Source organism: Saccopteryx leptura, chromosome 4 (genome assembly GCF_036850995.1).
Source record: "Saccopteryx leptura isolate mSacLep1 chromosome 4, mSacLep1_pri_phased_curated, whole genome shotgun sequence".
NCBI classification, from domain to species: Eukaryota; Metazoa; Chordata; class Mammalia; order Chiroptera; family Emballonuridae; genus Saccopteryx; species Saccopteryx leptura.
Window position 1 is genome coordinate 32,003,078 of NC_089506.1, and position 17,828 is coordinate 32,020,905.

The window sequence follows — 17,828 nt, forward strand, 5'->3', positions numbered from 1 at the left end:
TAGCCCCCCAGTTGGTAGTAAGTTGTCCCAGCAGCCCTGGGAAACTAACACAGCCACTCGCTAGCACTTTTTATTCTAGAAATACCTTTGAATTTTACTTCCCTACAGACATTACTCATGTTGACTCCACACTCAGAAGGGGCCTTTCCCGCTGTTCTTCCTCTGGCTCACTCAGATCTACAAAGAATCAGCTCAGTGTCACTTTCTCTAGGAAGCCTTGTCCTGTACCATCCTGCCAGGAGAGGTTGGGACTCCACACCTGTGCCCAGATGGTAGCCTGGATGCATGTCGACACTGTATTAAAAGACTCCCCCACACAAGGTCCTGTATCTGCTGAAGAAGGGTACCTTCAACACTTAATACCCCCAGCACTTATAGGTGCTTACAAGCTGTCTCATGAAGTGACATGGTGAGCTTGTTTGCAGAGGAAATTTTATTTTGTTTTCTATTTTCTATAGACTTGTCTATGCCACTTACCAGCTGTGTGACCAGAGTCAAGTCACTTAATCTCTCTATTTCTGGTTGCTTATCTCAGGGTTACCTTGTACAAAATTAAATGTGTGGGAGAATTAAATGTGTTACTGAATGCAAGTATCTAGAACTTAGGAAAGTGTCTGGTAAGTGACAGCTGCTATTCTTACCTTGCCCCAGAATAACAGTGCTCTTGGGCTCTGCACCCAGCAATGGCTCCAATGTTTAAAAATAAGATATAGTTTCAAGATACGTGGAAGAAGCCTAGGAACAAGACTCAGGGATGCAAGGAGAGTCTTAGTCTCGGGCCTGACCATTTTGGACAAAGCATGGGGTTTCTTTGGGCCTTAGTCATCTTTGTAATAAGATGCGGGAGCGGGATTGGAGTACATTGAGTCCTCCCAACCCGAAATCAGAATGTTTAGGTACCTGTGGGAGTAATATTGTAGGTTCTCAAGCTATGCTGAATACTTCAGATCCAATGGAAATCAGACAAATATACTGCTCACAAAAATTAAGGGATATTTCAAAATGAAAATGAAGCTATAAAATATACCATAATTTTTGTGAAAAGGGTATTTAGGTCCGAGAAACTTGATTCTAAACCAACCAATTGTCAAGTTCCTCCACTGAGAAGAAATTTTAACTCCATTTAAAGACATTATTTACTTAATACTGACTGGAGATTTGGATTGGCAATTAGATATCTTTATAGAACAAAAATAAAAGTAAAATTAAATCACCTCTTTACTTAAAAGTACTATTTCCTGAACCGACAATTTTTTTCAAAGCATGTGACCCATGGATGAAAAGACACTAAAAAGAGCCATTGGTGAAAAACAGATTTTCAATGCACTAAGGATTTCTAATGGCCTTTTCTTTTTGGCTCAAACACTCAGGGGATTCCTGAAAGTTTCTCAAAGGCAATCAACTACAACAATTTATTTCACACATAATTTTACATGGTGGCATCAAGGGGGAAATGTCTTGCTCCAAAATTTATGGGAGAAAAAACATAGAAGGTCAAAGGAGGATTCTAAAAAGTCAAAGCATGCGAAGGGGGAATTTTAAAAGTTAGAAATGCCAGGACAGATGATCAAAATAAAGTTAAGTTTTTAAACAACGAAAGGCCAAATGACCTGGAGTAGAAGTAGCAACAGGACTTGGTAATAACAATAGACACTTCTGTCCACCTGTAGGTAAATTTGGAGTTACTGTGTATTCCAGATGCTCAGAACGGGGAAGGGAAGAATGGCTGTCATTACTCATCAGCCCCCTCCATTCTAGCAATCACTGAAGGCCCACAGTTCATTTGTAGTCAGCGTGTGGAAAGTCAGCAGCAAGTTTTCTCTCATGTTAGCAGCCACTCATATTGTTATTCAGGGTATTCAGGGCAGCCGTGAAACTGCTCTCAATCAGGTAACACGAGGATACAAACTTGTCGCAGCCCCTGGAAGCAGGGCAGGTGGGAACATGGGCAGGAACAGACAAGCAAATAGAAGAGATGTTGCATCCTTCCCAGAACACAGGGTCCTGGTGGAAAAAGAATCAATAATAATAATGCATGAGAAAGCACTTTGAAAACAAAGTGCTAAATAAAGAAATGACCTCAGTTAGGCTTTCTGACAAATGTGTACATTAGTTGTTGTTGTTATACCATTCTACAACCCTGTGAAGATAAAGACCAACGAAATGAGCACCAGAAATGTTATTTACTCAATGCTTGTTTTATCAAGGAATCAGTTACCATCACTTGTGTTTGGAGGAGACGCAAAAGCAAGCAAGAAAGTGGGTGATAAGGAGGCTTCAGATGCGCTGTGAGTGGAGGCTTGTGATGGAGTTAAGCTATAGGTGGGTTAACTGGAAAAGGACATCTTATATGATTGGTTAGGATGCATATGTGGCTTTCTCTGTAGGGACAGAAATGAGGGAAGCTAAAAAGTAGTAATCAAGTCCTGTCCATTTTGGGCTTATTGTGACATGGGTTGGTGTTTGGTTTCCTAAGTGATTACTAAAGACAGTGGTCAGACTTTCCATAAGTCTGATTTAGGCAGACTTCCCGGGCTGGTTCCTATACGTTAATGGCTTGGTTTTCTGGACAAAGTTCTATTTTTATATGTAGTCTGGCCATTGTCATTTGTATATTCAGTCTCTTGTCGCGGTCCAGCCACGACGAGTCTGTTACGGGGCCTTCGAATGGGAAAAGGTATGGAATTAAATAAATGATAGACAGAGACTTAAAGATATACACATACAGATGGGTTCGGGGGGATGGCACGGAGAACAGTCTCTACTGTTCCTGAGCCGTAACAGGGCTGCTCCCAAAGATGCACCTGCCTTTATTCAGGGAAAAAGGTGGTCCATTAGCAATTCAATTGTTTCCAAAACCACTCAAAGACAACCCCCACCATACCATTCAAATCTAACTTTACACCAATAAGAAACTAGCTTCCAGACTCTTCCGGAGAACATGGGTGGAACAAGCGAGAATCAGGTATAGCTCTTTCCTAACTAGGCAGGTGAGGTGGGGGGTTAGGCCCAGCACCTCTATCCCCAAGATATCCGGATCGTAAAAACACCCTGTTTATATTTCGGTCCCCAACAGTCTCTCAACCCTTAGGTATGAGTCTGTACAAAATAAAGTTGGTCCAAATAGTTACCAACACTAATGCTCAGAGCCCTGGAGGAGGCCTGGAGTGGCATCTGCACTTCAGCCAAAATATCAAAATGCCTGGTGGAAATGATACATTCACCTGTGAAATGTACACACAGCCTAATAAAACTATCAACTGTCTCTTTCAAAAATAAGATCATTATGTTGTTTTTCCTGTTTACTGATTGGCTTTAACACTATGATTAATAAGTTATAGAAAAATGATTTAATAAATAATCAATAGTAGATCAAAGTTTTCAAAACCCAGATACATCAAAGGAAAAAAAAAATCTCAAATCCTTGCAAATACCTTTTGCTCTAAAATCCAAAGATTTTCCACCCCATAAAACGACCTCAGGGTTACTGGCCAGAGCCCAAATGAGGGGAATCCTGGGTCTGACCAGAGTGGAGAGACCATGTCTTGGAGGAACACCAGCTTGAATCCCAGCTTCCCTTTCCACAAGCCTGATGAAGCCTCCCCAGGAGCTCAGACGTAAGTGTAACATTCATGATTAGAACTGGAGCAGGTAGAAAGTGACCTGTGTTCAAGAACTAATTATCAAGTAACCCTGAATCCAATACTTCTAACCATTAGGATAAGTCACTGAATGGCTATTGAATAAAGCAGTATTGGCGCTGTTGCTGGGCAATTTCAAAGGGGAAAAAAATTAATTCTGTCTCTTTTAATAAACACCTGGTGGAAGCATGACTCCAATATAGCTAAAGGACTTGGAGATCACATAAAGCTGGTATAGGCCAACTCTCCTGTGGTTTCAAAGCTCTTTTGATAGAATGTACCTGTCTTCTTTTCTCATTCCCACCACTTCCATCTGGTACAATTCATTCAAACTGAAAGACTCTAACTCAAAGTGCGTAATACCTTCCCTGGTCGAATTGCCCGGGTATAACTCACTTGCCCTTTGTTTCTATGGGACTTTGTGAAGAATGTTAATAAATACCTCCACTTGTGCCATCATAGCTAGTTCTTTAATACAATGTTAATCTCCCTCACTATATTCTGAGTTTCTTTTAGACAAGTCTGTGTCTTACTTATACTTGTTTTATTCAATGCCTAACATGGAACAATACACCTCATTACCTATTCTTTCATTCCGTAGTCACAAAAGCCCAGTGAGAAAAGTATGATTATTATAGTTGTTTCGAGGAAACTGAGGTTCACAAAGATTAATTATTTGTCCAAGGTCATAAGCCTGAGCACTGATAGAACTCAGTGTCCAACTTCTTAACACTTGCAAAGCTTTCTTGGTGTCCTTTGCCTCCAGTAGCTCTAAATGCCATTTTCACAAGGCAGTAAAGAGAACTCCACTGTGTTCCAGATCAGTCTGTTCATTTTGTAATGTTAGCAGTCATGCTTGGAATTCACTAACAACACCAGCCCTGACACTCACTACACTCAATCATATGCCATTCTTTTGCGCTCTCTCTTCTTTTCTGTGAAGAATATACAGGTCCAGCTTTTGTCAAGTTTCTTCAATGATTATGCATTACTATTTAATACATAAAAGAGACCAACCTCTATATGGTAACAAAGGAAAACAGAATCACAAGCATAAGTGATCATGTAGGAGATGAATTCTATGTCTGCAGACTCCTCAGAACTCAAAGAGTAAGGATTGCTGTGTTTATTCATCAGTGTATCATAGCTAAGAATATGCCACTTATTGTTGGTAGGATTGCAAATTGATATAGACACTGTGGAAAACAGTATGAAGATGCTTCAAGAAACTAAAAATAGAACTACCATATGATCCAGCAATTCTATTTTCATTAATCCAATGAAAATGAAAACACTAATTTGAACAGATATATGCACCCCTATAGTCATTGCAGCATTACTAGTAATAGCCAAAATATGAAATAGGTGTCCATCAATAGATGAATGGATAAAGAAGACATGACCCCTATGTTTATTGGAGCATTGTTTACAATAGCCAAGATCTGGAAATGGCCCAAGTGTCCATCAGTGGATGAGTGGATTAAAAAGTTGTGGTACATATAAGTAATGGAATTCTACGCAGCCATGAAAAAGAAGAAAATCTTACCTTTTGTGACAACATGGATGGACCTGGAAACTATTATGATAGGTGAAATAAGCCAGGCAGAGAAAGAAAAGTATCATATGACCTCACTCATTTGAGACATCCAATGAACAATGTGAACTGAGGAACAGAATAGAGGCAGAGGTGGGATCAAAGGGACCAGAGGGAAAGTGGACAGAGAGAAAGGGGATGAGAAGATGGGATCAGAGAAGGGAAAGAGTTTGGTGAAATTATATTATAAATACATAACACGGAGTTATAGAGAGCAGGAAAGCAAATCCTGGAGGGAAGGGGGGAGGGCATAGGAGGAAGGGGGGCAAGGGGGATGTTGAGGGGAACACAGGGGTGGGGGGGATGTATTCAATGGTACACTTGAATTTATGTAAACACAATAAATTAAAATCAATAAAAAAAATTTTTTTTTAAAAGACATGGTACAGGCCCTGACCAGCTGTCTCAGCGTTGATCCAACGTGTGGAAGTCTCATATTTGAGTCCAGTCAAGGCACACATAAGAGGCAATCATCTGCTTCTCTCCTCCTCCCCTCCTCCCCTTTCTCTCTCTCTCTCTCTCTTTCTCTCTCTCTCTCTCTCTCTTTCTCCTCTCCACTCCCGCAACCATGGCTCGATTGTTGCGAGCACATTGGCCCAGGCATTGAGGTTGGCTCTGTGGAACCTCCATCTCAGATGCTAAAAATAACTCGGTTGTGAACATAGGCCCAGACAGGGGTTGTTGGGTGGATCCCGGTCGGGGCATATGCAGGAGTCTGTCTCTCTATCCCCCCTTACTCTCACTTAAAAAAAAGAAAAAGAAAAAGAAGATGTGGTACATATATATAACAGAATATTACTCAGCATAAGAATGATAAAATCCTGCCATTTAAGACAATATGGATGGACCTAGAGGATATTAGGTTAAGTGAAATAAGTCACACAGAGAAAGACAAATACCCCATGATTTCACTTATATGTAAAGTTTTTCTTTAAAAATCAAAACAAATAAAACAAAACAAAAACAGACATATAGAAACAAAGAACAAACTAATGGTTGCCAGAGGGAAGAGAGTAAAGGGATAAGTATAAAAGTAAAGAGAGTAAAGGGATAGGTATAAAAGGTAAAGGGAACATAGTCAGCAATAGTGTGGTAACTTTGCATAGGGACAGAGTGTTATTAGACTTAGTGTGGTGTTCACATATCATAAGGCATATTAATGTTGAATCACTATGTTGTACACCTGAAACTCACATATGTCAACTATATTTCAATTTTTTAAAAGCAGCTCAAATAGCCTGACCTGTGGTGGCGCGGTGGATAAAGCGTCGACCTGGAAATGCTGAGGTCGCCGGTTCGAAACCCTGGGCTTGCCTGATCAAGGCACATATGGGAGTTGATGCTTCCAGCTCCTCCCCCCTGTCTCTCTCTTCTCTCTCTCTCTCTCTCTCTGTCTCTCTCTCTCCCTCTCTCTCTCCTCTCTAAAATGAATAAATAAAATAAAATAAAAATTTTAAATAAATAAATAAAAGCAGCTCAAATAACAAAAATAATATTTTACTTATTAGGAAAAGTAAGTAAGCCCTACAAGAAACATTCCTTTCTTCAGTGTTTGCCTTGATCCGGCTGAAGCAAGCCCTTTGCTATAACTTGACACCCTCAAAGCAACTTTCTAATTATCATTTGTCTTCCCAGGTAAATGTTCCCTCAGGAAGGGAGGGTGCTGATCAAAATCCCTGAGAATCTTTATTTGCAAGATATGTACAGTTTCATTATACATGAAAAAACTGGCATTCTGTTTTACATGCCAAAGGAAAATTAAAACATGTAAAAAGCAAAATATCTGCTATTTCTGACAGGTCATGCCTTTACTGATCTTTGTCTTCTAATGACTCCTATGTCCCCTTACCCAGCCTCTCTGTCACACCACCTCTGTGTGATCCCAGCACGGTATCATCCAAAAGTCCTCTGATGCCCTACCAGCAAGTTCTGACAGGAAAAAGAAAAAGATAGATCTGCAAAGTTCTTAGCATACACAACAAATGGTCTAAGCATATGGCGCCAGATACTCACGTTTTCCGACCGGAGCCTCTTGGCAGGACACCCACCATCCCTGGGGTGAAGCATGTAATACAGTCGAACTTTGCTTGCATGTTTTCGACTCTGGGAAGAAAAAGCAGAAGCAGATACTGTAAAAGAAAAGGCATTTTAAATCCCCAGGAGTACAGCCAGTGACTGCAAATGCCAACAATTATTTTTGTTAAAAAACATTTGCACGTGATCCTGCGAGTTATGTGGGCTCAGATAGGTTAAGTGACCTGCCCAACGTCATAAAGCCAAAATAATTTCAGGATTAGAAAACACACTTAATGAAGAAGTAAGAGCATTGGGATCTTTTAGCTGGGAGTGAATAACATAGTTAATTGTCCTCAAAAGTAAGAACAGGTTGGCAGAAGGAATAATACAAGGGTCAGTTGGTGACGAAAAGCCGTGTTCCCCACTTTCTCTCTCACCCCTGCTGCCCTGCCCTAAGGAAACAGGAGCAATGCCATTTGGGAGTCAGGCACACGTGGCATCTCCAACAAAAGTCTTTGCCTCCAGTTCTCATACCTGAGCCTCGGTAATAAGCTATCAAAACAAATCTCCAATGTCAGCTATCGTGAGCAAACAAAAAGTACTGTTTGTACACTGGAGGATGGGTCAGAGCCCAAGTTCCATGCATATAAGCACACCCAGTGAACAAAAAAAGCCTCACCTCCCTCAGGCTTAGAGGGACTATCAATTTCTGCCTACACTGACTAGGTCCTGTCTAGGAATGGTTCTGTCTTTCCTCTACTCCTTTGCTCAACCGAGGCTTCACCCAAACTCCCCTCACCTTTAAATACTGCAGTTCTGGCTTCCAAGTTGCTACCTGCCTGAGGCGGGAGGGTGGAATGAGAAGAGTTGAAATGAAACACAGACCAGACAGACTGCATACCCAGTGGTGGTCCCATAAGATTATAATAGAGCTGAGAAGTCCCTGTTGCCTAGAGACATCGCAGCAGTGACAATGTGGTAACAACGCATTAGTCACGTGTTTGTGGTGATGTTGGTGTAAACCAGTGGTAGTCAGCCTGGTCCCTACCGCCCACTAGTGGGCGTTCCAGCTTTCATGGTGGGTGGTAGCAGAGCAACCAAAGTATAAATAAAAAGATAGATTTAACTATAGTAAGTTGTTTCATAAAGATTTATTCTACCAAACTTAGCAAAAATCCAACATAAAGTACTTGGTAAGTAATTATTATTATATGCTTTAACTTGCTGTAACTCTGCTTTATAAATTTTATAAAGTAAAGTTACTTCCCTACTTTATAAATCACCATTACTGTGGAACCGGTGGGCAGTTAGAAAATTTTACTAACAGAGATACAAAAGTGGGTGGTAGGTATAAAAAGGTTGACCACCCCTGGTGTAAACACACCTACTACACTGCCTGTCCTGTAAGAGTATAACAACACAATTATGCAGAGTACGTAGTACTGGATAATGGTAATAAACGACTATGTTACTTGTTTATATATAATTTCCTATACTAGACTTTTTATTGTTATGTTAGTGTACTCTGTCTACATTTAAAGTTTGCAGCCTGACCTGTGGTGGCGCAGTGGATAAAGCGTTGACCTGGAATGCTGAGTTTGCCGGCTCAAAACCCTGGGCTTGCCCGGTCAAGGCACATATGGGAGTTGAAGCTTCCTGCTCCTTCCCCCTTCTCTCTCTCTCTCTCTCTCCTCTAAAATGAATAAATAAAAAAATAATAATTTAAAAAGTTTGCAGTAAAAGAGTATGCTGTTTTCCGCTCGCAGCAACTTATGCATCTCGTATTTAACTAGTCTTTTGATTGCATCATTTTCTCTTGTGCTTGATTTAATCTCATGGAGTTTTGTCCAGTAACATGCTGTGCAGGCTTGTAGCCTACGACCAATAGGCTATATCATATAACATAGGTGTGTAGTAGGTTTTACCATCTGAGGTTGTGTAAGTACACTCTGTGATGGTTGCACAATGGAATTGTCTAATTTCACATTTCTCAGAATGTAGCCCCGTTTTTAAGCTCCACATTACTGTTCTCAGAGTTCAAAACCCTACATCTTGCTCTACCATTTTCTAACTGTGTGATATTGAACAAGTCATTTACTTTCATTTGTATATAGCCACAACGAATCTCATTGTCTCCATGTTCAAAAATGAATGTAATAATATTATTAAGGTTACCATGAGAATCAAATAAGCTAATGCATATGAAAAATTGCAATCCATAATGCTAAATAAAATAAACATTTCTTGGCACTGACTGCATCAATCCCTATGTTTGGTGCTACCACGGTCTCTTTAATGTGAATTTGCCTTGAATCCCTTTGTACCTAATGCCCATCCTTTCTCCTTTTCTCTTACTCAGAGATTACTTCTCCTTTCCCAGGCCTTGGTTGCACATTGCTTGGGTTCTAGCCAATCTCCCGGATGATGGTTTGTCTTCATTGATTAGCCACACAGCAAATTGCATCTTGTTTACAGGATGTATTGTAAATCTTTTCTGTCTGGTTTTCCTCATTTATCACTTTTTAAATTCCTATATTGTGCCTAGAGCAAGAATACTGTGCTTCTAAACAGTCCCTGAATACTTTCAAGGCCTTTAAATGGGTTTAAAAGTGCTATTGGAACATGAGAAATATTACAGACCTGTAAAAGCACTGGAGTGTGATTTTGTAATACATTCGTATCCATTTCCAGGACGCACAGTAATATCAAATGAGTGTTTATCTGGAATCTTGTTTGCCTGGAAGATTAGGAGGCCTAAGAAATAGAGACCTATGTGCACCTGTGTCATACGATTTCAACACCATCATTCAGCTTCCACATCATTTTGAGAATGATTCAGGGCAAATTAATATAGCATTTGTTCTTTTTGCAGATAAATAGGTTGACTACTAAAATGTGTACCCATTTTCTATAGTTCTGTGTGCTTTTTGTAGGTAGAGAAGAGGCGAAGTATTAAGAATATACTGCTATAATCAAAATAATAAAAATGAGCATTTCAAAAACCTGCAAGCGGCTGAATGTGGCCCCAGAGAAAAGCGCAGCAGACAGGTAATTGGTGAAAAGACAAAGTGGTGACAGTGTGAACTCAAATATGGCTGAAGCAGGTTTCCAATTTTTCATTTGTTACCATAGAAAAACTTCTTTTCACAGTTCCTACATCAGCAATCTACTCAAAACCCTGGGTTCCCAGAGAACAAAATCATGGCGAGATTGGAAATCTCGTAACATGGCCTGTTTTGCGGTGGTTGTCTTTTTTTTCTTTTTTTTCCCATCTTTCCTAAAATATTACTTTTCTTTCATAAAGACGTGCCAGCAAAGGCAGAGTTCACTGAGTTATTTAATTGTAGTGTGATAAAACTAGTAAGAACGTGCTAGCTGGAAAGAAGTAGAAATAAATGATACAGTCTGCTGGGAAGCCATGCTGTGAGGAGAGATGTTAAGGTTTAAGGTGTATTACCAAATTTTGTTCATTAGAGGCTGGCTTTTCTCCTTCAGACCCCCAAGTTCTAGGTTTGATGGAAGGAGGACTAGACCCCCTACAGAGACCGCCTTTGCCTTCATGTGTGAGTGAGGAGAAGCAGAGCCTGGCCAACGCCCTCTGCTTTTGGAATGAGTGTGGAGGGGCATGCCTTCTGTCTGGTCACCTCTTTCCCCTCCTGCTACTTTTCCAGGCTACCTGGGCTGACTGCAATGCCTTTCCTCCAAGGAGCCAATCCTTACTTGGGGCTGGAAGTAAAAACTCCAAAGACAATGAAAGGCGTCTAGAGTCACCCTCCCAGTTAGTCTGATTCACACCCGAAGCCACTTCCTAGAGCTGTTGGTTAACACAGGGAAAGAGGTTCCAGCAGAATGTGCCGGGGTGCTCAACACCTTACCCAGCCTCAGTACTGGAGTGTCTTCCACACCTTTCAACCACAGGGTGTGGCTCTGCTACTCAGCCCTCCCTTTTCTTCCTGGCACACTCACCTCTTTCTCACGACAGGTCACTGAGTCACCTGCAGTGTCTTCCTTCAGCTGGCTCCTCTCGATCCGTTAACTCCCTGAATTACTTTACATTTGGATTTAATCTCACTTACTTCAATTTATTCTAAAAATAAAACCTTCCCCACAGAAAGTTAAAATTAAATTTGAGCAAAGATGTTCATTGCAGTGTTATATAAAAAGAAACAAACAAGCAAAAACCAAAAACCTGGGAAACAGCTGCATAGTCAACAGCCACGGACTGTCTTAATGTTCAGTTGGAAACTGTAAAAAGAAATTCTTTCTACATAATAAATGTTGACTAAAAAAGGTTAAACTCAAAATTGCTCATATGCTGCGATTGCAGTTATATAAAAATTCATTAGTATAGCGCTAACAGGTAGGGGAAGCATGTTTATTAGGGTAGGAGAAACATGGGTAGTTTTCACTTTTTATTTCTATAAATTTACCTTTAATCTGAAAGTCATAATAACTTCACAATGCTTATCAAGCCACTGGGACTCCTCATTAAGTATACTTTTTACTCACAGTAATTGTGAGTAAAATAATTCACTGATCTGGAATGCTTTTGACATGTACTGGTATAACTGATGACATTTCCACCTACCCTTGTAAATGTCTTGTCAGTATTCAAAATGCACATTTTTTTATTGCATTCCTTGGTAATTAGATAAGCATATTTAACCCAAAAGTGATACACGTGACTTCAAGTTATAAAATTTAATTTGGTAGACACAAATATGCCAGGGTAAAAATGGGTACTTTTCACAATGTGGTCACTTTTGCTTTCTGTGTATGAATTGAGACTATGGGCCCGGTGGCAAATGACTACCAAACTGAGAAGGCCCGGAAGAAAGCTGTTTCTAGAACTGGTTTATACCAAACAAATAAACACACACAACAAAAACCCCTTAGGACGGTTTCAAAGATTTATTAAAACCTACAAGGTATACTGCTTCTAAGAATTTAAAAAGACAGACACATTGCCAACTGAAAGGAACTTTTAACAGAAAAATATATCCTACATGTGAAATGTGTATACTACACAGTTTCAGGAAGAAAAAAGAAAATTACTTGAAGAGTAGGCATAAAAAGGAAATTATAATTTCATTCAATTGCACCGATGGCCATTCGCAGCTCTTTCTTGCATTAATATTTGCATTTTAAGCAAAAGTCATTACTTTCATTCAAACCACATCAGCTCTAAGCTTCCCAGATAGGCCAGAAATGACCAACTCTCCCATTTTAATTAAAGCCCTTGCCCCCGATGCCAGGCATCGCACGAGGGCAGACCTATCTGCAGATTAGTTTCTTTTGCTGAAACAATCTCTTGGCACTCAAAGAAACAGTCTGAAGTGGAAATTCAGGCCAGCCTTCTCTGGGAGGGGATGAGGAACAAGACAAATGTCCATTTCAGATGTGTTACTGTGAAAAAAGGGGACAATACACATAGAAATAAATGGCTTTGTACTGCACCTAAATAGCCATCTTCCATTAGCACATATTACTGTAAAAAAATTTTTCACAGCTCCAATTTGCTTCCAACGAGGCTCCTGATTTTTGGTCTCATAAAATGTGGAGATAAAGTGACTGTATATTTGCATAATGTTCCAAACAACCTTCAAATTTTTTTCACATTTATCATCTCATTTTATCCTCAAATCACAGTTGTGAGGCTGGCAGGAGAGGTGTTATTTCAAATAAGCTATAAGATCCATTCCTGATTTCCCAGTTAAGCTTCACCATCTTATTTCCTTCTAGGTATCTAATTATACCTCTTCTAGAAACCAGCTAAAATAAGCCCAGAACTACAAGAAAAGGGGAAAACCTGGAACAGACTGATAATTACGGAAGAGTGATTCTCACATGCCACTACGTTTGAGGTACTTCCGCTCATTCTAGGGTGAGGACCACCCACACCAAGGATCTGACCTCCCAGGCTGCCCGAGGTGATTGGCCAATGAGAGGCAGCGTTTCCATCCCTCCGGAAGAAGGAGAAGATGCCCTGGAAGAAAACAAGTTAACACTCCAAGGTTGAGGGGTGCCAGGTGAAAATCTGTTGCATAGCTTCGCTAGAAAGTCAAGGCTAAATGCAGATAAATGAAAGAGAAAACCACCAGTGTTGGAGAGCTCTCTGATGGGTGGGGTTCTTTTCCAGAGTGACGCACCTCTCCTTAGTCCTGCAGAAGGAGGTCGCTACAGAAACCTCAAGTGGCAGAAGGACCAAGGCAAAGCCTAGAGAGAGAAAACTGGTCCCAAGAGGAAGGCTTTAACACAGAAGGAAGAAATAAAACTCTTCTGCCTGAACGGCCCTGAGTTCCAGATCCCCTATCCAAGCTGCCGGGCCACCAAAATGGTTCATAATCCAGTCCCACAGATAAAATTCTGTCGAAAGATATCAGCAGATTTTTTGAGAAATGCCAAGGCCGATCCACACACACTGGGGACACGTGGCAGGCCTTACCAGCCTTCTATCCTGTCAGGTATAAGGGCATCTATGGGGAAATCTTGTTATACAAAACAGACTTGGGAAAAACTCTCCAGGAGGAATCATCGGGGGGTTTTTCATTGCACAAAATATTTACTGTAATAAACAGAAGTTTCAAATGGTGCATGCTTCATGTCATTTCATCTCAGAAAACATAAAGTGAGCATAAAAGCTAAAAGATGAGTTAAGACAACTGACTAAAGTGAAGATGCACTGTCTGAGTTTATGAGGTAAGGACACTGACACCATAGCTTAATTCTGACTGACTGCCACATAAGCTCCAGAACAGAACCAACAGTGCATGCAGTTCAGTGTGAGAGCTGAGACAGAGACGCTTCCTACAACGTAGAGGAATACGATTTAAAAAAGGAGGGGAGGAAATAATTCTGGAGAGCATGCAGACAAAAGACCAGAATAGATATAGAGTGGCTCTAGTGGCGGGAAAATTAGACACAGAGACTCCCAAAATAGACCCAATACTTTACAACCAAAAAGAAAGTGGGAAAATATCTCTAACTTCATAATGTAAAAGTTTTCTAAACAACAGAGCAAAAAATAATAATAATAATAAAAGCAGAACTGATAGATATAATTACAAAAAATATATAGGTTTTTAATCTGAAATACATATACAGGGTGGGCCAAAAGTAGATTTGTAGTTGTTTCTATGTAAAACAACACAGTAATTAGTAAATAATAATACAAGAATAAATTCTGTTTTGTCTACTCACAACTATAAACCTACTTTTGCCCACCCTACATATAAAAGGCAAATCATAAAGCAGGAAAAATATTTGCAATATGTAAAAAAAAAAAACGGTTTAATATCTTTAAGATAGATTGCTCTAACAAATTTATAAGAAAAAATATTAAAATAGGCAAAGGATGTAAAAAGAAATTGTAGAAATGCAAACAGCTAAAGATACATAAAAAAGAAGTTTATCCAAATTCTACCTTATAATTTTTAAAGTGAAAAATATATTTTTTCACTTGTTAAAATGGCAAAGATTTTCAAAATATACATATCTCATTTGGTGAAGATAGAGTAAAACCAAGACTCTTATATGTAGCTAATAGGCATATAAACTGATAAAAGCTTCCTAAATGGAAATTTTGCAATATGTATTCAACAGGCAAAAACTTGTTTGAGCCAACAATCCTACTTCTATGAATTTATATTAAGAAAGCAATCAGAGCCATATATTGCCATATATTTATATTAGTAAAAACGAGAAAATAAGTTAATGTTCCAAGTGAGAGATAAATATTATGATATATCTATATGATAGATTACCAAGTTGCGATTAACAAGCATAATAACATTCAATGACACGAAAAGTATCTATAAAATAACACTAAGAAAAAAATCTTTTTTTCAAACCAGACTATAAATGATGCAGATTTTCTAAACAAAGTTATGTGTGTGTATATACACATGTGTGCCCAGATGTAGCAACAGTCTAGGAAAAAAAATACACCAAAATTTTAACATTATTTTTATCATGGATCACAAATAGTTTTAATTTTTCTTATGTGTGCTTTCTTTGGATTTTCCAATTCCTTAAGAGATCTAATTATTCCAGTAATTAGAGGAAAAAAGTCAAAATTTTAAAGATTCATTTCAACATTGACGATTTGCCACTCAAACTGTCCTTCCTGAAGATGAGGAAAACAGATTTCAGAAAGACCAAAGTACCTGCTCAAGAACCCACAACTTATAAATTCTCAGAGAACAGGAATTATATCTGTTTGTTCACTGTTGTGTCCCCATTATTTATCACCATGCCCGATACATAGTTTGTGTTCGATAAAGGTTTGTTGGTTGAGTAACTGAACGCATGAAAGAGGAAATCCCAAAATAAAAGCCCAAGACCCTTGATTAACTAAACCAATTGTGTAAAAACATTGTGTACATAATTATTATAGATTTCCTTCCATTCTAAAAATAAAATCAAACCCAACACCCATCTATTTCCACCTCTCGATCTTTCTGCTGCAGTAGAAGTCAGAGGGAAGCAGGGAGCCTGCAGACTGGAGACAGTGCTAAGAAACAACTGCAGGCATTCTGCAGAGTGTGCACACTGGAGGGGAAACCCGCAGCAGGTGAACTGATGAAGACTGAGCTTGAAGCATACACTCTGAAGAAACGGAGAAACTGCAGTCAGTGGTACAAAGGTCAGGATTTAGAGTGAACGCTATTGCTGCAGACTCCATGGCACAAGCAGATCCAGCTTGTTAAGGAAGAGGTTTGGAACCCGCCACAGTCAGTTCCCCAGCGGCTGCTTCTAAGACCCTGACTCCCCAAATGCTAGTTTGGTAAAGCCTCTCTTAACCTGTGGTCAGACATGTGGGCTGTTGGGCTAGGGTATTATGTCTTTTACTTTTTAATTATAGGATCCGGGGTATTTGTGCTCTTGTAGACTAAAAGTGTCTCCCCAAATTCATATGTTAAAGCCCTAACCCTAAATTTAACTGAATTTTGGGATAGGGTCTTTACAAACGTAATTAAGTTGAATGGAGTCAGAAAGTGTGTGGCCCTAATCCGACAGGACTGGTGTCCTTTTGAGACAAGGATGAGACACCAGCCATCTCTTCCTCTTTCCACACGCACAGAGTAAAGGCCATGTGAGGACACAGTGAGAAGGTGGTCATTCTGGAAGCCAGGAAGAGAGGCTGCACCAGAAACCAACCCTGCTGGCACCTTGATCTTAGATATCTACTCTCCAAAACTGTGAGAAACAAGTATCTGTTGTTTATGACACCATTCTATGGTATTTTGTGTGACAGCCCAAGCCAAGATATGTGTATCACTGTCCCAGTAGAACCCGAGCTCTATGTCGATCAGGCATCCTCAATTTGACTTCCCCGTGCAGTGGGACACTCCAGCTTAACTGTAGGACTGGCCTCTCCGAGACTACTCTTCAGGTGGCTATGAGGATGCTACTTATTGGTACTGAGACCAATCGCCACCACAGGGAAGACACAACCAACACACAAGTTAGTTGCAAGAATCACACAGGCAGTTTATTACTCACAAATCTTACGGTGTGCCTGGGTACAGCTTAAGGGAGTCCTGTCGGTGTGCTCTCTCGGCTGTCCTTGGTCAGAACAGCATGGAGTTAGCCCATGTTCAACGTTGGATCTGGACACTGACTGCAGCTGGAGTCCCCTTGGCTTTAGTACCCTTTTCTGGCATATGCCTTCTAACAGGTGTTAAGCAATAGAATTATCACATCAAGCCACTTTTTGGAAGTTCTTAGCAGGTTGCTCTTTTTTATGTTAATCTACAGAATTGTCACATCAAGCCACTTTTAGAGAGTTCCTACCAGGGAGCTCTTTTTATTTATATAATTTCACATACACACTAGCTGGGCCCTGAGCAAAAGGCATATTCTTGCTTATCATCTCTGTACAGACTAGATTAGTTCCCACCAGAGGGCATAGCATTATTCACTTGCCTTAATGGCTTTTAATATTATATCCTAACTTATTTCTATATATCTTCCATATTTTTCTATATTTCTATATATTTAATTACTATAACATTATATTTCTGTAACATTCCACCCCTTGATCCTGGAAAGCTATATGCTTGCAAGAGTCATTACAAAACTATCTTCCATGCTGGTTTACAACTCAGTGTTGAAAATATAGATCCTGTAGTCTGTATAAAATCACATGGTTTACCATGTCTTTTTGCATCATGGTCTAGAATGATGCTCATGCTATTAGGTATTAGTTTTAATTCCTTTATAATATTCTGTTCTTGTTCAGCTTTTGAGGTAAGTTTTTAATCTCGTTATGGAGTACTTCAAGTTTTTTGAGGGTTTCTTCATAATCTTTTCCCCTGTTCATATGTCCTTCTTGACCTTCGCTGAACATGGCTGCTGGTAAATATTTCAATGTGCCTGAATTGCATATGCTGAGTATATGGTTTTTCCATTGACTGTCACATTCATAGTGTCAGTGATTAGTTTTCAGGTGTCCACTGAGTCGTCTGTGATGTTATACGTTGTCAAATTCTCTGAGTTTGCAGTTTGATCCCAATAGGTCAGGTTGGTGTTGTAGTGTACAAAGGCGAAGTTTCCTAAACAATAAAATGCTTCCC

The 17,828-nt window shown here is 39.7% G+C and overlaps 1 protein-coding gene across 2 annotated transcripts in view; it reads right to left on the reverse strand.

The window, feature by feature from the left end:
• The window catches only part of ZMAT4 (zinc finger matrin-type 4), a 369,306-nt gene that overhangs the window by 212,112 nt on the left and 139,366 nt on the right, over nucleotides 1-17,828 (reverse strand). For both annotated transcript variants that reach the window (XM_066380392.1, XM_066380391.1), the window contains one exon: nucleotides 7,249-7,338. In XM_066380392.1, the coding sequence (XP_066236489.1) occupies nucleotides 7,249-7,338 (90 nt within the window). The remainder of the gene's footprint in view (nucleotides 1-7,248; nucleotides 7,339-17,828) is intronic.